At 39.8% G+C, this 16,249-nt stretch overlaps 1 protein-coding gene across 2 annotated transcripts in view; it reads right to left on the bottom strand.

Moving 5' to 3' along the window:
* Positions 1–16,249, bottom strand: part of TSPAN5 (tetraspanin 5) — an 86,502-nt gene that overhangs the window by 22,296 nt on the left and 47,957 nt on the right. The window contains exon 2 of one of the 2 annotated variants that reach the window (XM_051617771.1): positions 2,774–2,824. The exons of the other annotated variant lie outside the window; for it this stretch is intronic. Within the exon in view, the coding sequence (XP_051473731.1) occupies positions 2,774–2,824 (51 nt within the window). The remainder of the gene's footprint in view (positions 1–2,773; positions 2,825–16,249) is intronic. 2 annotated transcript variants of the gene reach the window in all.

Genomic DNA, 16,249 nt, shown 5'->3' with positions numbered 1-16,249 from the left:
AACAACAAAAAAAAAACCCAAACAAACAAAAAAAAGTTTCTTGATAGTCAGAGGGAACTTCCCAAGTTTCAGTTTGTGCCCATTACCTCTGTCACTGGGCATCACTGAAAACAGCCTGGCTCCATCCTCTTTGCACTCTCCCTTCAGGTACTTACACACTAAGATTCACCTGAGTCTGCTCCTTCCTCCGCAGGCTGAACAGCCTTAACTCTCTCAGTCCTTCCTTGTAGGAGAGATGCTCCAGTCCCTTAATCATCTAGGCAGCCCTTTCCTGGACTCCCAAGTATGTCAGTGTCTCTGTTGTACTGGAGAGCCCAGAACTGGCACAGGTATGGCTTCACCAGTGCTGGGTAGAGGGAAAGAATCCCCTCCCTCAAGCTACTGGCAACACTCCTACAACAGCCCAAGACACTGTTAGTCTTGGCACGTGGGGACCAAGTGCACGTTCAGCTTGGTGTATGCCAGGACGCCCAGGTCCTGATCTGCAAAACTGCTTTGCTGTCTTACAGCATACCATTACAACAGCCAATATCCTAAGGGATACCAGGCAAGCCTTAGGCAAGAAGTCTAACTATAAAGGTGCTTTTTAGCTAAGTTACAGATGTCTCAAGTCTTAGGCTTCATCTACTTGGCTTCCACCTACAACTCCCTAGCTGCAGCAATAACAAATCTGTCTGGGATAAAACTGATCAGCCCCCCACTAAGTTGCATAGGGCCTATGAGTAAATAGAACCTGATCTTGTTGACTGCAGCTTCCAGCCATTGCCTATCCTCTAGAGAGCTGAGTCAAAGAAAGGCCTCAAATTGGCTTGACACAAGTCCATTTTTCCAGAAAACTTTTTACAAAACTCAAGTCTCTAATTGCTCAAGAGCTCTGCAGTTCAGCTACCCCTATACTATATTTTGGGTGATACAACCATGAGCAGAAACAGTCCACACTAAGCACTGCAGGACACATCAGTTAAAGAAGCTGAGGAGAGATGCTAGTTTTGAAGGAAAGACCTGTACTTTGCACAATAAACAGTATTTTATTTCTTAATTTATATAGAAAAATCTACCACATATGTAGGAGCCTGAGCTAATGTATATTAAACTGCTCTAGGTGGTTTTAGTTGATTGTTTTAACATTGCATTTTCTCCTACTTTCAGGATCTGTTTAAAATGGTTTTAGATGACTTGATAACAGATGTCCAAAGCTCAAGTAAAAACATGAACTGTGGCTTCTGGCTATTACCAAATATGATTTGAATGTATTTTTCCTAGGAAGTGGGGGTGCTTTCCCATATAGAAAATATGTAAAACCTAACAAACCATTATGCTGCCAGATCACCCTCTAGCTGTAGGACTGTTTTAGGACTTTTTAGGACTATGTTTTAGACTTCAACCACTAGACTATAGCTGTTTTCTTGTTACCTGCTTCCTAAAGAGGAATAATTTATGTTACCTAGTGAAATGATACAAAAATGTCAAAATCTCTTCTAGAAAGCCACTCCAAAATAAAGTTCATCTCTAGGGCTTACACAGATACAAGCCCTGTGAGTATTCATAGAGTATTAAATAAATCTTGGTTTTACATCTTTGCTGAACGGAAAAAAAACAAAAAGCAAAAAACAAAAAACAGCACCTCTTTCCAAGCCTATTAAAGCCATCCAACATGAGTATCATATCATATGTAAACATACACATATATATCGGTGTACACAGTGTAATTAATATCCCATTACTATTTGTATTTATCTATATCCAATGCACATGGCACAGGGAAACTAGAATCTAAGTTAACAACTCACTTCTGAACCAGCAACATTTGTCCTGAATTTTAAGTGGCAAAACTACAGTGCTTCCAATGTGTTTCGTTCTGCAAGCACCAGTTATTATGCTTAAGTGAACATCCATTTCTAACTTACTCAGTGTTTTCCATTTAAAAGAAAAAACAACATTGTGTAACTGAATGACATTGCACTATTGTTATCAGCCCGGTTTTATTATTTTCAATCTTTTAAAGAAAAAAAAAAAGGAAACTCTGGCTTTAATTTTAGCTGTTGCCTTTTAACAAGCCAAACTCCTCATCCAGAAAGCCCAATATACAAAACAAAACAGTATGTGCTATGTCTTGATATTTCATCTTCTTCCCAACTTCTGCAGCAAGCAAGCCAAAAAGTAGACTCTGGTTCACAAACATTTTCTGTTTCCCCATCCTCCTTCCTTCCCATTTCTACATTGATTTTACGATCTTGTAAGAGTGTTCCAGTGGACAGTTTTATTTGCACATGAAAAATAAAAGTTATTCTGTCTCAGGTTTGGCTTGTTTTTCAGGGTTCATCCTGTTTTGGTTTGGGATTTTTTTGTTTAAGAGGAAGAACAATTAATATTCTATGTTAAGACAAACCTGAGGAGGCTTATTTTCAGGAAGCTGCCCTCTGAAACATGTAGGCTGCCTCTTCATTCTTAGGGAAACACGCAGCTCAGAGTCACTGCCAATACCACCATCAGTAGAGTATTCTAGTATCTGAGCTACAGTTTGAGAGTGCATAGATTGAAACGGTGATTTTATGTTCAAGTGTCAGCCATGATTTCTCACCAAGGCATTCTTGGGAAAGATGCCAAGGATCTTCCTTTAGGTGAGTGAAGCCAAGGTTTTATTTGACAGAGAAGCTTGATTTTGTTTTAGTAGAAACTGTGTGGATATATAAAATGTGTGATGTATTACTGTTTCAATATATCATCAGAAAAAAGAGAAAAAACATGGAGCTTGGTGCTCTATTCAACTTACCTTTTCATTCCATGCCCACAATCCAATTCCAAGAAATGCTATGCCAAGGAACTAAAGGGGGGAAAAAAAAAAATATCAGAGCAGGAGCTATAAATTTATGGATTTTTTTTCTTTTCTAATCATACATATTGACACATCCTCCCTGCTGGATTATCAATTTTATCAGGACTGTGAGGGCTTATCAAAAGGTTTAAAATATGTTTGTAGTTGTTTACCACTCAACCATTGTAAGTGTAAGAATTTTAATTTGCACAGCTAATTCAGGAATGTCCGACATAGGAATAGTATGTGAAAAGAACATTGCTTTTTCACTATCAAGCAAAGTTATTTTTTGTGTTTGTCAGACTCAAAGCAAACTCTACAGTCGAGCAACACGTTATTTTACTCTTGTATTACCACCACCTTCACAAAACAACTGTCCTCGGAGCTCTCTCCCACTGAGAGAAAGTGATTAAAAGCAACCCCTAAATACACATGTACTACCAGTTTTAGCAATGCTGTCCACAGAAACAGAGAAAGATGTTTAAATATAAACCATGATTTCGGGGGGGGGAATAATCAAAATAATACTGGTTTAAAAGAGTAAGATTTTTTTTAAACTCTGAAGCCAACACTTTACAACCTGATACTGAATGTTTCTGCATTTCGTAAAGGAAGTAACAGCTCCTCTCTCCTCCGACAGACTCAAAAGCACCAAACTCAATCTCTTTTGCCCCATGATGCAAAAAGGAACAGGAAGAGCACCTCTGACTGTTATATCCCTGTATTTTCCATTCCACTGAATAACGCGCAGTGCATAATTTCCCTCTAAATATTACATGGTTTCCATGCAAAACCCATGCTAAGGATCAGTGAAAGAAGCAGAACAAGCACTCTCCCAACATGTCTCCAAACATCACAACTGCATGTTTGGTATGATACAGTACCAATCATGTAGAACGTTTAAAAAACAGAGTAGAGGTCTGAGGACATCTCTAAATGTCCATCTGTCCAACTTGCATCTTTGTTTTTAAAAACAGAAGTGCTGGCTAAAAAGAAAGCTATGTTCAACTCTAGTTTCAGAGCACATAATAGAATGTTGCTCAAGCCTTGAACTCTGGTTTTCTTTGTGGCTTCTCCACACTAGAGGGTACAGAATTATTTTGGCACACAATATGCTTTCTCTTACAATTTGTGTAAACACTGAAGTATCCTAACAATCTTTCTTTAGCAAAACAGGACAAAAGTGTTTTTCTGTTGAGAAGTGGGAGCAACTTCAAGTCTTTCCCAGTTGTTTCAACAGCTTCAAAGCAAGATTCATTCCTCCTTACACGCACTTTAAAAAGTAAGTCGCATTTATAGCTTTATACTACAATAACATCTCTAAGGCACAGCTCAGTATCAAGTGGAATATGCTCACTGCATTACCCTGAAGTTGCCCAATACCCATTGCATCTCTTTCTCCTCAAAGTGTGCTTTGCCAGCTGACCAAAAGACCATCCATACTACACCCAGCCAGCTCACCCAGAAGCCCATTTATACTAACAGAGAATGAAATTCTCCTTTTCGACTTGAAGAATCACTACTGTGAATGTAAACAGTATAAGCCACTATTCTTCAGAGCGAAGAACAGTTCAGGCTTGGTTATATTTTAATACAAGATAAAAAAAAAATTTCCTAGATGGAAAAATAGAATTGCTGGTCAAGAAAGTCTTATTTCAGCAGCCTTAATTGTCTATAAAGTACAAGAGATGGATTTGAGAATGTCAATACAGCCTCCTGTGACACACCACATGAGTCAAAAAAGGTCATCTTACTTGTATCAAGACTCTTTTTCTATGGTTATAAAGCCTGCCAGGAGAGTGTGTAATCCTCCTGACTGCAGTGATTATTTGAAATTTGAGATAAAACTGTACAAGTCTCCAAATCACTTTCAGACAAAAGCAGTTATTTTTTGCAGTAGCAGGCTCCTTTCCTTCTTTCTTACATAGCCAAAGGCACCAAGGTTGAAGGAAGAGTAGTGAGAGAAAAAAAGCTGTATTTTTATTTGGAAGTGGCAAATTGTTATTTATAGAGAGGTACAAAATATGTCTTACTAATAACTTCATATGGTCTTGAACAGAATAAGCGTGGAAAACTAGAATGAATTTCATCAGTGCTTACAATAACGTAACAGCCATACAAATCAGCTGCAAGTCTGGCTCAGATCCACTAGCTTTATTAAATTTAATCCAGTCAAGTGTCCTGATCCTTCACCAGAAGTTGAGCCTTAGGGTTGCAAAAGGTGACTTACAGTACAGGGCTCAAGCCAGGCCAAACTCATCTCAATTTACCATCTGGGTATACTAAGCTGAAGCACCTAAAAAACTTTGATTGTCCAGCTGGCAAGAAAAAACAAGAAACTGAGTTCCCAGAGTTTTCAAGAGGATCAAAGAATTACATGCTGCTCACAAAACAGAAATTTTTGGTCCAGTTGACTTTTAAGCAGCTGATGAAACAGGAACAATGGACAAAATACATTAGGAGAAAAATCTTCAGGATGGAATCATGAACTCTATTACAGGATGCTGTGAAAAATCAAAAGGCCTTCAGAAAAAAGATCAGATAAATTACTGGAGGATCCACAGCTATTGAAAGTCATTTTGATACAGTGTGTAACTCAGGAAGCTTTTACATTGTTGCTCATTGGGATTGCAATTGGGAAAAAATCATTGTATGCATGCTTTGTTGCTTAAATGCCTCTTTCCTTGGACAAACTCTACTTGCATTACTTGGGACAAATTACTGAAAAAGGCAGACCACCAACCTAACCTCCTATAACCATGCCATAGAAAGGCCCACTCTTGCACAAACACAACCTGCTATGGGGATAAAGCACACAAGAACACACTCAGTAATCCCCACCAGCAGAAGATGTGTTCATGAGGAGATTTACACCTCTCTCCAGGATTAATTTAGGATTTTCTTGACAATTATGAAAGAAACTCCTGCATAGCATTAAAAAAAAAAAAAAAAAAAAAGAGTTAAAAGTGCTTAACAAAAATCCCTCTGTGTTTTTATGGTTAGAATCAGAAGTAAAACAGGACACACATCCTGCTTATCTTGCCACCCTTCTGAAGAAGTCTCCAAGAGAGTTGTTCTGCTTGCTTGTAACAAGAAAATCTTTTCACATCTGAAGCATATAGGAAGAGAGTGAGATGGCATACACATCTCAGTTAAGTCTGGAAAATTTCATTTACATCCATTAAATTATTCAAATGAGTAATAAAAACGTTCAAGTTTGCCTCATTATCTACTAAACACTCTACAGAGAAAAACAATCCCAATTCTCCACAGACCTCCACTAAGACCATTTAGCCCAACTATAAATGGTCACCAGATCTGGGTCAGAGCTGTTGGGTTTTTTTAAAACAATAATTTGCAGGAGAATACTGAAGCATGCCTCTGTAGTTACAGTCTTACAAAAAAAAAAACCACAAAAAATTGTATAGTATTACCTCTTCAGCCATAGGTTTTCTATTCACAAACATCAAACAAATGTGTTCAAATTTCTCTTCCATAAAGATTATATCTATGCAGGAGTAGAATGTGCAGCAGTACTTGCACTGTTGCCCTACAAGTTCACATGCAGTTTTCAGAAGGGGACTGAATATTAAGTGTTCAAGCTGCACATCTCTTACTCCCAGTCTCGCCTGCACAGACGAAAATGATTCTTTGTTGCTAGGGATACAGCATCATATAACACAGCATTTCATTTAAAGGGTGCTGGGGTAAATACTAATGCAAATACTAGGAGAAGTGAGAGAAAGAGGAGCTTAACTATAGAATGATCAGACATTATTTCATACACTAAATTTTTCATCTCAGCTGACATTCTTAAATAACTTGGCACCAGTTTTCAACAGAAGTATGACACCTGCAGGCCAAGCAGTAAAAGGTTAATGTGCCACACATATGAACCACTGTATGTCCATACGTGGATACATTAAATACTTGTGTGAGAAGGAACTACTGCACAAACACCTAACTTCAGCTTCACCATGACAACAGAAACACAGTAGCAGAAGCATGTCAAAATTGCCAAAATTCAGAACTGGAGCTTCCTTGTCACAAGAGCTGTTTGGGGTTTTTTGTGAGATCTAAAAAAATAAATAATAATAGAAAACCCCACACCACACCTTTTTTTATAGGCAGTGTGAAAACCTCCCACCTGCCCTTACTTTGAGCTGCCACAAGAACCCTGCACACAGTGTTTGCAAGGAGACTATCAGGATTCCTGTGGGTGCTTCAGTGCTTCTTCTGTAGCAATACACTGCAAGTTATTCACAGAGCAAGATTTCCCTCTATGTGATTCAAGCCAGCACAGGAATGCAAGGTACAATATTTTACTGATAAGCACAGCAGTGATCAGGACAAGAAGTGTAATATTTCACATCCTGAAATATAATCACAAAAACACAGGACTTCTGAACTTTGTGTGTGTGTGTGTGTGTGTATATATATATATATAAAGCAGCACTGACAAGTTCCTAACTGACTCTAAAACCCCAGATGAGTAATTTTTCCTAAAGCACTTCCTCTACAGCACTCTGTGCTCAGACTCACTCCAGAGATATTTCAAAGTCAGAATACTTGCTGTATACTGTATTTTATGCCAAATCAGCATTTTTGCTTTCTAAACCAGAGCAAAAAGGAGCTTAAAGGTTTTCCTCAGAGCACAAGGGATTTGGTTGGTTGGTTATTTCTAAGTAGCTCCTAAAACAGAAACTGAAACAAAGTTTCACATTCTTCTTCTTCCCTTTCTGCCACTGATGTGTACTCTGCTTTAAACATGTCAGTTAGCATTCTTTCAATCAAAAAAATAGGATATCCTCTCAACTTTCCAGCTTCCACCTGAACTAGTATCACAGAAAAGGAAGGTACCTGAAGTTTGCCCTGTTCCTTCTTCCATTCACCTCAGTTCCAGTAACTTTTTCCATTCTCAACACAAACTGTTACACCATTTCATTTTCACATGGATAAATGTATGTGGTGACCATTAGAAAGGTAAACTGCTCAAAGCATACATACACATGTACATACTATGCTAATGCTCACAAAGAATGCATTCTCCTAAAGCCCATTTCTTGTTTACCTTGAGACACTCCTAGCAGGAAAACACAATGTACTACAACCAGTGAACGAAGATGCTGCATAGGTGACTAATTTCCTTTAAGGTTCACAGCATCAGTCAAATACAGACTCAACATAGACTAAAAGGTGTCAAATCTATTTCCATTTTACGTGGAGCCCAATTTTCAAAACAAGGTACTGTGGTTGTTAATGTATCTTTCATTTTCACCAGTATGGAATTTTCCATTTCGTCTGACAAGCAAGATATATACACTCCCTCCCGCCTCAAACACACAGTCAGTTGCCATTATTTTCTTATTGCCTTCTCCAGTTCTTTAATTGCAAAAGCAAGACATCTGCTTTCTGTTACTGTTGCTCTATATATTTATTTTATTGCTTTCTGGTGGTGCAATTGTAAGCACTGCCTATCAGCTTGGAGCACGTATCCCTGAAGACTGAAGTCCCTCTCCTCTTGTCCACAGAAATTGATATACTGGAAAACAGAAAAAGGAGGATGAATTAGACCCTCTTTCCCCTGCTCCAACTTTTGAACAACTCTCCTCAAGTCTAGATAAAATAAATTTAACTCTTTTCAAGTTCACAATGAGGCTCTCTAAACTCAGGTGCTGATGTCTGAAGAAAATATTTGGAGCAGATTTTTTTTTTATAGCACATAGTACTTATACATAGCAGTCACTTTGTAAAATTACTCAGTAAAAGCTTTTGGGAGTTTCAATTTTTTCTTTTTTCTGAGATTAGCTAATTTCTTAAAACCAGTACCTTTTTTCCTCATACAAAAGTGCTCAAGCCTCATCACAAAGGCCACAGCAGGTAAAAGCAGGGACCAGGAGAATGAAGCACCCGCCCACTGTAGGAGAAGAACAAGTTCGTGAACCTGAAGGTGCACAAGTCTATGGGACCTAATGGGGTCCATCCATGGGTCCCAAGGGAGCTGGCAGATGCAGTTGCTAAGTCTCTGTCCATCCTATTTGAGAGGTCATTGGCGGTCTGGTGAGATTCCCATCAATTGGAAAAAAGGTACCATAGTCCCTATTTTTAAAAAGGGGAAAAAGGAAGATCCAGGGAACTACAGACTGGTCAGTCTCATCTCCGTGTCCAGCAAGATCATGGAACAGATCCTCCTGGAAAATCTGCTAAGGCACATGTAAAATAAGGAGGTGATTAGTGACAGCCAACTTCAGCTTTGTCCTTAGCTTCAACTAAGGACAAATCATGGTTGACCAATTTGGGGGCCTTCTACAGCAAGGCTACAGAGATGGTAGATAATGGAAGAACAACTGACTTCATCTATCTGGACTTGTACAAAGCATCTGACACTGTCCCACATGACATCCTGGTCTCCACAATGACAAGACATGGATTTGACAGATGGACACCACTCAGTGGATAAGTAATTGGCTGGATGCCTGTACCCAGAAGAATTGTAGTCAATGGTTCAGAGTCCAAGCGGAGGCAAGTGATAAGTGGTCTTCCTCAGGGGTCAGTACTGGGACCAGTGCTGTTTAACATCTTTGTCTGAGACACAGACAGTGGGACTGAGTGTATCCTCAGCAAATTAGCTGATGATGCCAAGCTGTGTGGTGTGACTGACACCCTAGAGGGAAGCGATACCATCCAGAGGGTCCTTGACAGGCTGGAGAGGTGGGCCAAGGCCAACCTCATTAAATTCAACAAGGTCAAGTACAAGGTCCTGCACCTGGGTCGGTGAAACCCCAGACACAAACAGAAGCTGGGGAGAGAATGGCTACAGAGCAGTCCTGAGGAGAAGAACTTGAAGGTGGCAGTAGATGAGAAGCTCAACATGAGCCACCAGCGTGCACTGGAGCCCAGAAAGCCAATTGTGTCCTGGGCTGCATCAAAAGAAGTGTGGCCAGCAGGGCCTGGGAGGTGATTCTGCCCCTCTACTCTGATGAGGCCACACCTGGAGTAGTGCATAGAGCTCTGGAGCCCTCAGCACAGGAAAGACATGGACCTGTTGGAGATGGTCCAGAGAAGGGCCACAAAGATGATCAAAGGGCTAGAGAACCTCTCCTATGAAGACAGGCTGAGAGAGTTGGGGCTATTCAGCCTGGAGAAGAGAAGGCTCCTGGGAGACCTTATAGTGGCCTTTCAGTATCTGAAGGGGGCCTACAGGAAAGCTGCGGAGGGCTTTTCACCAGAAAGGGTAGTGATAGGACATGGGGTAATGGTTTTAAACTGAAAGAGGGATTTAGATTAGACATCAGGAAGAAATTCCTCATCGTGAGGGTAGTAAAGTGCTGGAATAGGCTGCCTCGGGAGGTTGTGGATGCTGCCTCTCCGGGGGTGTTCAAGACCAGGTTGGATGAGGCTTTGTATAGCCTGGTCAAGTGTCATGTGTCCGTGCTTGTAGCAGGGAGGTTGGTACCTGATGATCTTTAAAGGTCTCTTCCAACCTTAACCATTCTGTGATTCTATGATCAATACCATTTAATCTCTTGCTCCATCCTCTCCACAGCAGCTCCTCTGCCTGAAGCAATTTTATATTTTTAAAATCATCCAAAAATTATGTAAGTGGTGCTGTAGCAGTGTGTGAAAACAATACGGGCTTAACACACAACCACAAGCAGCAGTGAAGTGCAAAATGAGGAAAAAAAAAAACAACACCCTAAATCTGAATTCTATGTCCTATATCAGTAATCATTTTGCTTAGCCAATTTGACAATGCAAAGACATAAGCCTTCTCATTCTGGCCTGCAAGTAAGAAAAAGTATGAAGGCAAAGAAAGCAAGTTCTGCTTCAAGCAGAAGTGAAGCAAAGTGTCTGGAGACAGTACTGCAAATGAGTAATTTTCCAGGTCTACCTTGCTGCCCAGGGTTAAAAGCTTCCTGTCCCAGAGGGCAGGAAGACCTCCTTTGGCTCTCCTCTTCATGCTGCTGCACCAATCCCATTTGTCCCAAACTACCCTACCTGAGCTTCAAGTTATTTAAGTGCAGCCCCACAATGACTCTTCTTCATATTCTTTTTCTGAAGCTATTGTTTCATTATGGGGGGGGGGGGGGGAGAAGGGAGAGAGAAACAAAAAAAACAACCATACAAAAAAAAAAAATCACAAAAGAGGGCACACATGAAATTCTTATTATGAAAATTATATAGAAATGCTTGCTCATTTCAGCTACAAGCAGTGAAGTTGTAGCATCTAATTCAGACACTTGATACAGCAAACAGAAAGGATCTGAGCTATTCTTTTTCCATAGTAACAAATGGGCATTACATTGCCTACTCAATTGATTTGAGTAGCTCAGAACATAAAGAGTGCAGAGCCAGGAAACACAAACAGGTAGGATTTGTCAATGCAGCACAATACCCTGAATGCTCAGCATTTTCTTTTTGGAAAGCAGTCTCAGCTCCTAGCTGTGCTCATAACCTACAGAAAAGGAGTCCCAAAATTTCTGTCCCAGCTATATCCCAGGCTGTTTGAACTATATACTCCAAGATCCATTCTTTTCACTTTACAGGGAAGTGAATACCCGTGGAGGATAAGAGAGGAAGGTAAAAATTAACCAGTCTGCACAGAGAGGCACACTATATGAATGCCACCAGCTTTACAGACATCTTGGGCCAAACTGCTTAATCTGGCTCTCCTTCTACAGAACAAAACAAAAAAACCCTACCACAAACATGAAACAACAACCAACACAGAAAAGGGTGTGAACACCAAGAAAACAGTGAACACGCCCCCAGCCTAGAAGTGAACCCAGAACTTTTTCCAGCAAATTCTACAATAGCTTTATTGTCTCTTACCTTCACCAAATGCTCATTCCCAGTTCTTTTTAGCAAGTATTTAGTAAGACCAGCAAGATGTTCAAAGCCATTTACGAAGAAAATTGTAACACATATGAAGAAATAATAGTTTGAAAAGGTTGGAAGTGATTTACTGCCAATTAATAACTAGCCGAGCTCAGGTATCCAAAATCCTAATCCCCGTTATGACGTGACTGTATAACCTATCTCACCTCTCCCCAGAGCAAATACAACTCAGATCTATGAACTATGTAATGGCAAATACACACATATATGGCATATGTTAATATATAAATTAACTTCTAACAGTCATTTCACTGATAACTGGGGGGATGAAGGGTAGAACAGAACACAAGAGGGGCTGTATATAAGTTTACTAAGGTTTACTAAGAGTTATTTGATGGCCTAGTAACTCTTCATTTTACAGACAAGGGTGTACAGAGACCAGTACTACTTTTTCGACACAAGACCATTACCCCCAAAGTCATACCAGCTGTGTGCATGTGCATTGCATACTCCTTCACTTTTCAGAGATGTGGGGAAAAGAATAAAGCCAAAACACTAACTACAGAGGTATCAACATTTTCCAATATCCATGCAGAGCTACTACCAGCACAAAGCCAAATTACAAAACACATGTTCTGTAATTACCAACAAAATTCTTTACCTTTTTGCACCTTGTAGCCCTTGCAACAGAGGGAAATGACTCCACATACAGTAATGTTTTTAGCCACTGTCAACTGTATTTCCTCCATACTACACTGATATCATTAACTGCCAAGAACTAAAAAATTCAGATTATGTATTTAAAAAATAGTTTTGTGGACCCCTTAATGCAGCTTCCAGAGGCACCAGAAGATCTGTGGAGCTTTGAAAAACTCTGTTCCAGGCAATAAGGTCATTCAGCTCTGCATTTTGCCTTGCAGTGCATTGCTTCTTACTAACTCTAGAAGCTACCGTATATGTCCCGATAAAGGCTACACTAGATTATTCACAAAATTAAGCCAGATTTTTAATTATGTCAAAATTAATCAGGGCTTTATTAGCAATTTTATACTACAAGATAACTTTCTAATTTCCAATAAAAGTAAAATTTGCAAGAGCTTACATCAATTTGCTGCTTCTGCAATACTACTACTTGGCAGGGGCAAAGCAAACAAAACTGTGATTTCAATTTCTTTTCAAACCAAAGTGACATGGAACAAACCAGAGGCAACAAATGTTGCAATGCTATTCACCTGAAGATTTTATCCCTAAGCAAAAGCCCCACAGCTTTACACAGGACAAAAAAAAAAAAAAGCAGCTGCTTGCCTAAATGAAACAGACTGCTGAATCTTTGTCTAGTTTCCAGACAGCATCAAAAGCACTTCTATTATTTGTCATTCTTAACAGAAGCATCAGGGGCTTGACTAAACATGGAGGCAAAATGCTCTTCACTTCTGTACAGGTGTCACTTCAAATCATAGTTACTTAATGTGATAAGGCAGTCTGGGCAGGTTTTGCTGCCAACACCTTTGCTGGACTTGTGCTGGAGATATATACAATGCTATTGCTGCAATTTAATTTGAAACTATTAGACTTATTTTAAAAACAAATGCATTGAAGAAACAACTAGATTGTAAGATTTCCAATTCAATACAGAGCTTAATCTTCTTGTATAATTTGTTTGACCCACAGTATAAGCAATATCACCTAGATAATAAAAAATGTTCATATGCTAAGGGCAAACTGTTAATGTCCAATGTTATTGCCACTTTGAACTACATTATATCTGTAAATTATAGTTCCTGCTTAGTCCTTTACCTTTGCCTACTATTACACTTCTCTGGTTTGCAAAAAGACTAACAGCTGATCCCTCCTGTCATTACATATCAGGAAAATAAGGATTAGAAACTTTATTTGGGGATGTAGAAATGTAGCTGTCATACATGCAGATGTCTTCCCAGAGAAAAGCTATATAAAAAAAAAAGCAAGTGCTGCTCACTAAGACTTTTCTGCTACATAGCTGTGCTCTTGCAGTCAGTCTTTGCCTATCACTAGGATGACGGTGGTGTTCTGGTGTTGTGAAGATGACTTGCAAGAGAGAGTGCACATGCCAAACAAATAATCCCATTTTCTCCCTTATCTGTAAAAGCAAAGCCACTGCTTTTAAGGTCCCACCTTATTAACTTGTAGATAGTCATTACCAAGGAGGACAGTACCTCAAAACTGTTTTTAAGAGAGTCTTGGAAACACTATAATTACCTTAAAACTAAAGAACCTCTGTTTCTAAATAGGGCCCCAAACACACACACAAAAAAAAGCCACCCTAAAAAATCCACAACAAAACACCAAAAATGCACAGAGAGCTGGATTTGGTTTGGCTTTCTGCATTCACCCATCATTTTACCCTTGCAACTCCTCCTTATGTAGAAAAAGTGTTTTCTTACTTTCTGCTTAGCCCGAGAAGAGTTTCAAGACATGATTTATGTAAGCAATACAAAAGAGTTATTTAATCATAAAAATAAGAATACTGGGTAAGTTTCCATGCCAGGGTTGACATTATTATAAAAGAGAATAAAAGAAAGCTCATAGTTTTTAGTATTGAGTGCCAGCAGTAAAAGAAATTTAAACAACTTCAGCTGTTTCCTGTGGAACAGTCACCCCACACAGAATCTCAAAAGCAACCTCTACAACCCACAGACTCTCAACTCCAGGCTTCCAGGCAAAAACCACTACATTTGTTTTGACCAACTGGGTGCTAACATAACTATGTAGAAGTCTGCCTTTAAGAGCCCCAAAACATCTTGTTGGAACAGTGTTGCTTTGGGCACATTACACAATAGCAATGTGTTAGGACACAAACCCAATAAAGCAGACTTCTGTCAGACTGAGGGGCTCAGAAATCCTTCTGACCACCCCTGACAGCAGACTTCTCATCACCAATATTAAAGACAAGGATAGAAAGAGATGCAGGGATAGAAAGAGATCAAGTAATGTGTGTTCTAACAGATGTGTGATAGAAACAAAGGCAAAAACAGAAAGAAATTTTCTCAAGATTGCTTAAATGGCTTCTTCTTCCAAGGTAGAAACTTCACACTACACATAATAGTTAATTCTAATAATGCATTTATACAGCAAAGAAGGTGCATCTCAGCTGCTAATCAGAAACATTTAATTGCCTCTAAAAACACCAATGTAAGTAGCAGGTAGAGTGAGGGTGAAAACTTGAATGTAAGTGTAAAAGAGAACATGTGCAGTGTTGAATTGCTAAACCAAGTTCAACCTCTCCCAACCTGCACTGCAATTTGAATCCAAGCTAGTAGAGAAAATAAACATTTTGCAGCACAAAAGTGCAAACGTAACATTACATAGAAAAAGCAGCTTATCTGAAAAACATCACTTAATTTTTTACCAAAGGCAAATAGTGTCAGAGTTTCACTTTCTAGCCGCCAGCTGTGACAGAGGCAACAAGAGGGGAGACAACTTGAAATGTTGTCATGCTTTTCCAGATAAAGGTTTGGATAGGAAACCACTCTCAAAGCTTCTCCAGCTTTCAGCCCTGCTTTTAAGGGCAAGTATATTTGGAAACCGTGTCTAAACTTTCAAGAAGGAAATGCAATGAAAAAACCCAAAAAGATTAATTAAGGGAAAGCAATATCAAACATCTTATTCCTCTTCCTCAATAATTTAATCTACTAACCTCTTTTTGAAATAACTGAAGCTATTTGTATCTTAACTAACATGCCCAGGTAAATCCAGAATGCTCTGCTTGCTTTCTATCATAGTACAGTTCAGGTTGGAAGGAGTCTTTAAAGGTCACCTAGCCCAACCTGCCTGCAATAAGCAGGGACATCTTCAACTAGATGAGATTGATCAGAGCCTCAACCAACCTGGCCTTGAATGTTTCCAGACATTGGGCATCTTACCACCTCTCTGGCCAACCTGTTCCAGTCTTTCAACTCCCTCATTGTAAAGCAAATTTCATCCTAATATGTAGCCTAAATCTACCCTCTTCCAGTTTAAAAACATTACCCCTTGTCCTATCACTACAGGCCCTGCTAAAACATTTGTCCACACCTTTCTTGTAGGCCCCCCTAAAGTACTGAAAGGCTGCTGCAAGGTCTCCCCAGAGCATTCTCTCCTCCAGGCTGAACAACCCCAACTCTCTCAGCCTGTCTTCACAGGAGAGGTCCTACCATCTTTGTGGCCCTCCTCTGGACTCAGTCTAACAGGTCTATGTCTGTCTTATGCTGAGGACCACAGTGCTCCACGTGGGGTCTCACAAGAGCAGAGAGGGAGAATTGCCTTCCTCAACCTCTCGGTCACACTTTTTTATGCAACCCCAGCTACTAGGGATTGCCCTGACCCAGGTGCAGGATGGCCTTGTCGAACTTCATGAGGTTCACATGGACCCACTTCTCTAGCCTGTCCAGGTCCCTTTGGATGACATTCCATCCATCAGGCATGTCAACTGCACCATTCAGCTTAGTATCATCTGCAAACTTGCTGATGGTTCACTTGATCCCACTGTCTGTGTCATTGATGAAGATACTAAACAGAAGCATTCCCTGTATGGTCTCCTAAGGGACACCACTAGTCACCAATCTCCATCTAGACATC

Source organism: Apus apus, chromosome 4, assembly GCF_020740795.1.
Source record: "Apus apus isolate bApuApu2 chromosome 4, bApuApu2.pri.cur, whole genome shotgun sequence".
Lineage (NCBI taxonomy): Eukaryota > Metazoa > Chordata > Aves > Apodiformes > Apodidae > Apus > Apus apus.
Note: the sequence above shows the minus strand (reverse complement) of the source record. Positions and strands in the feature narration are given on the sequence as shown.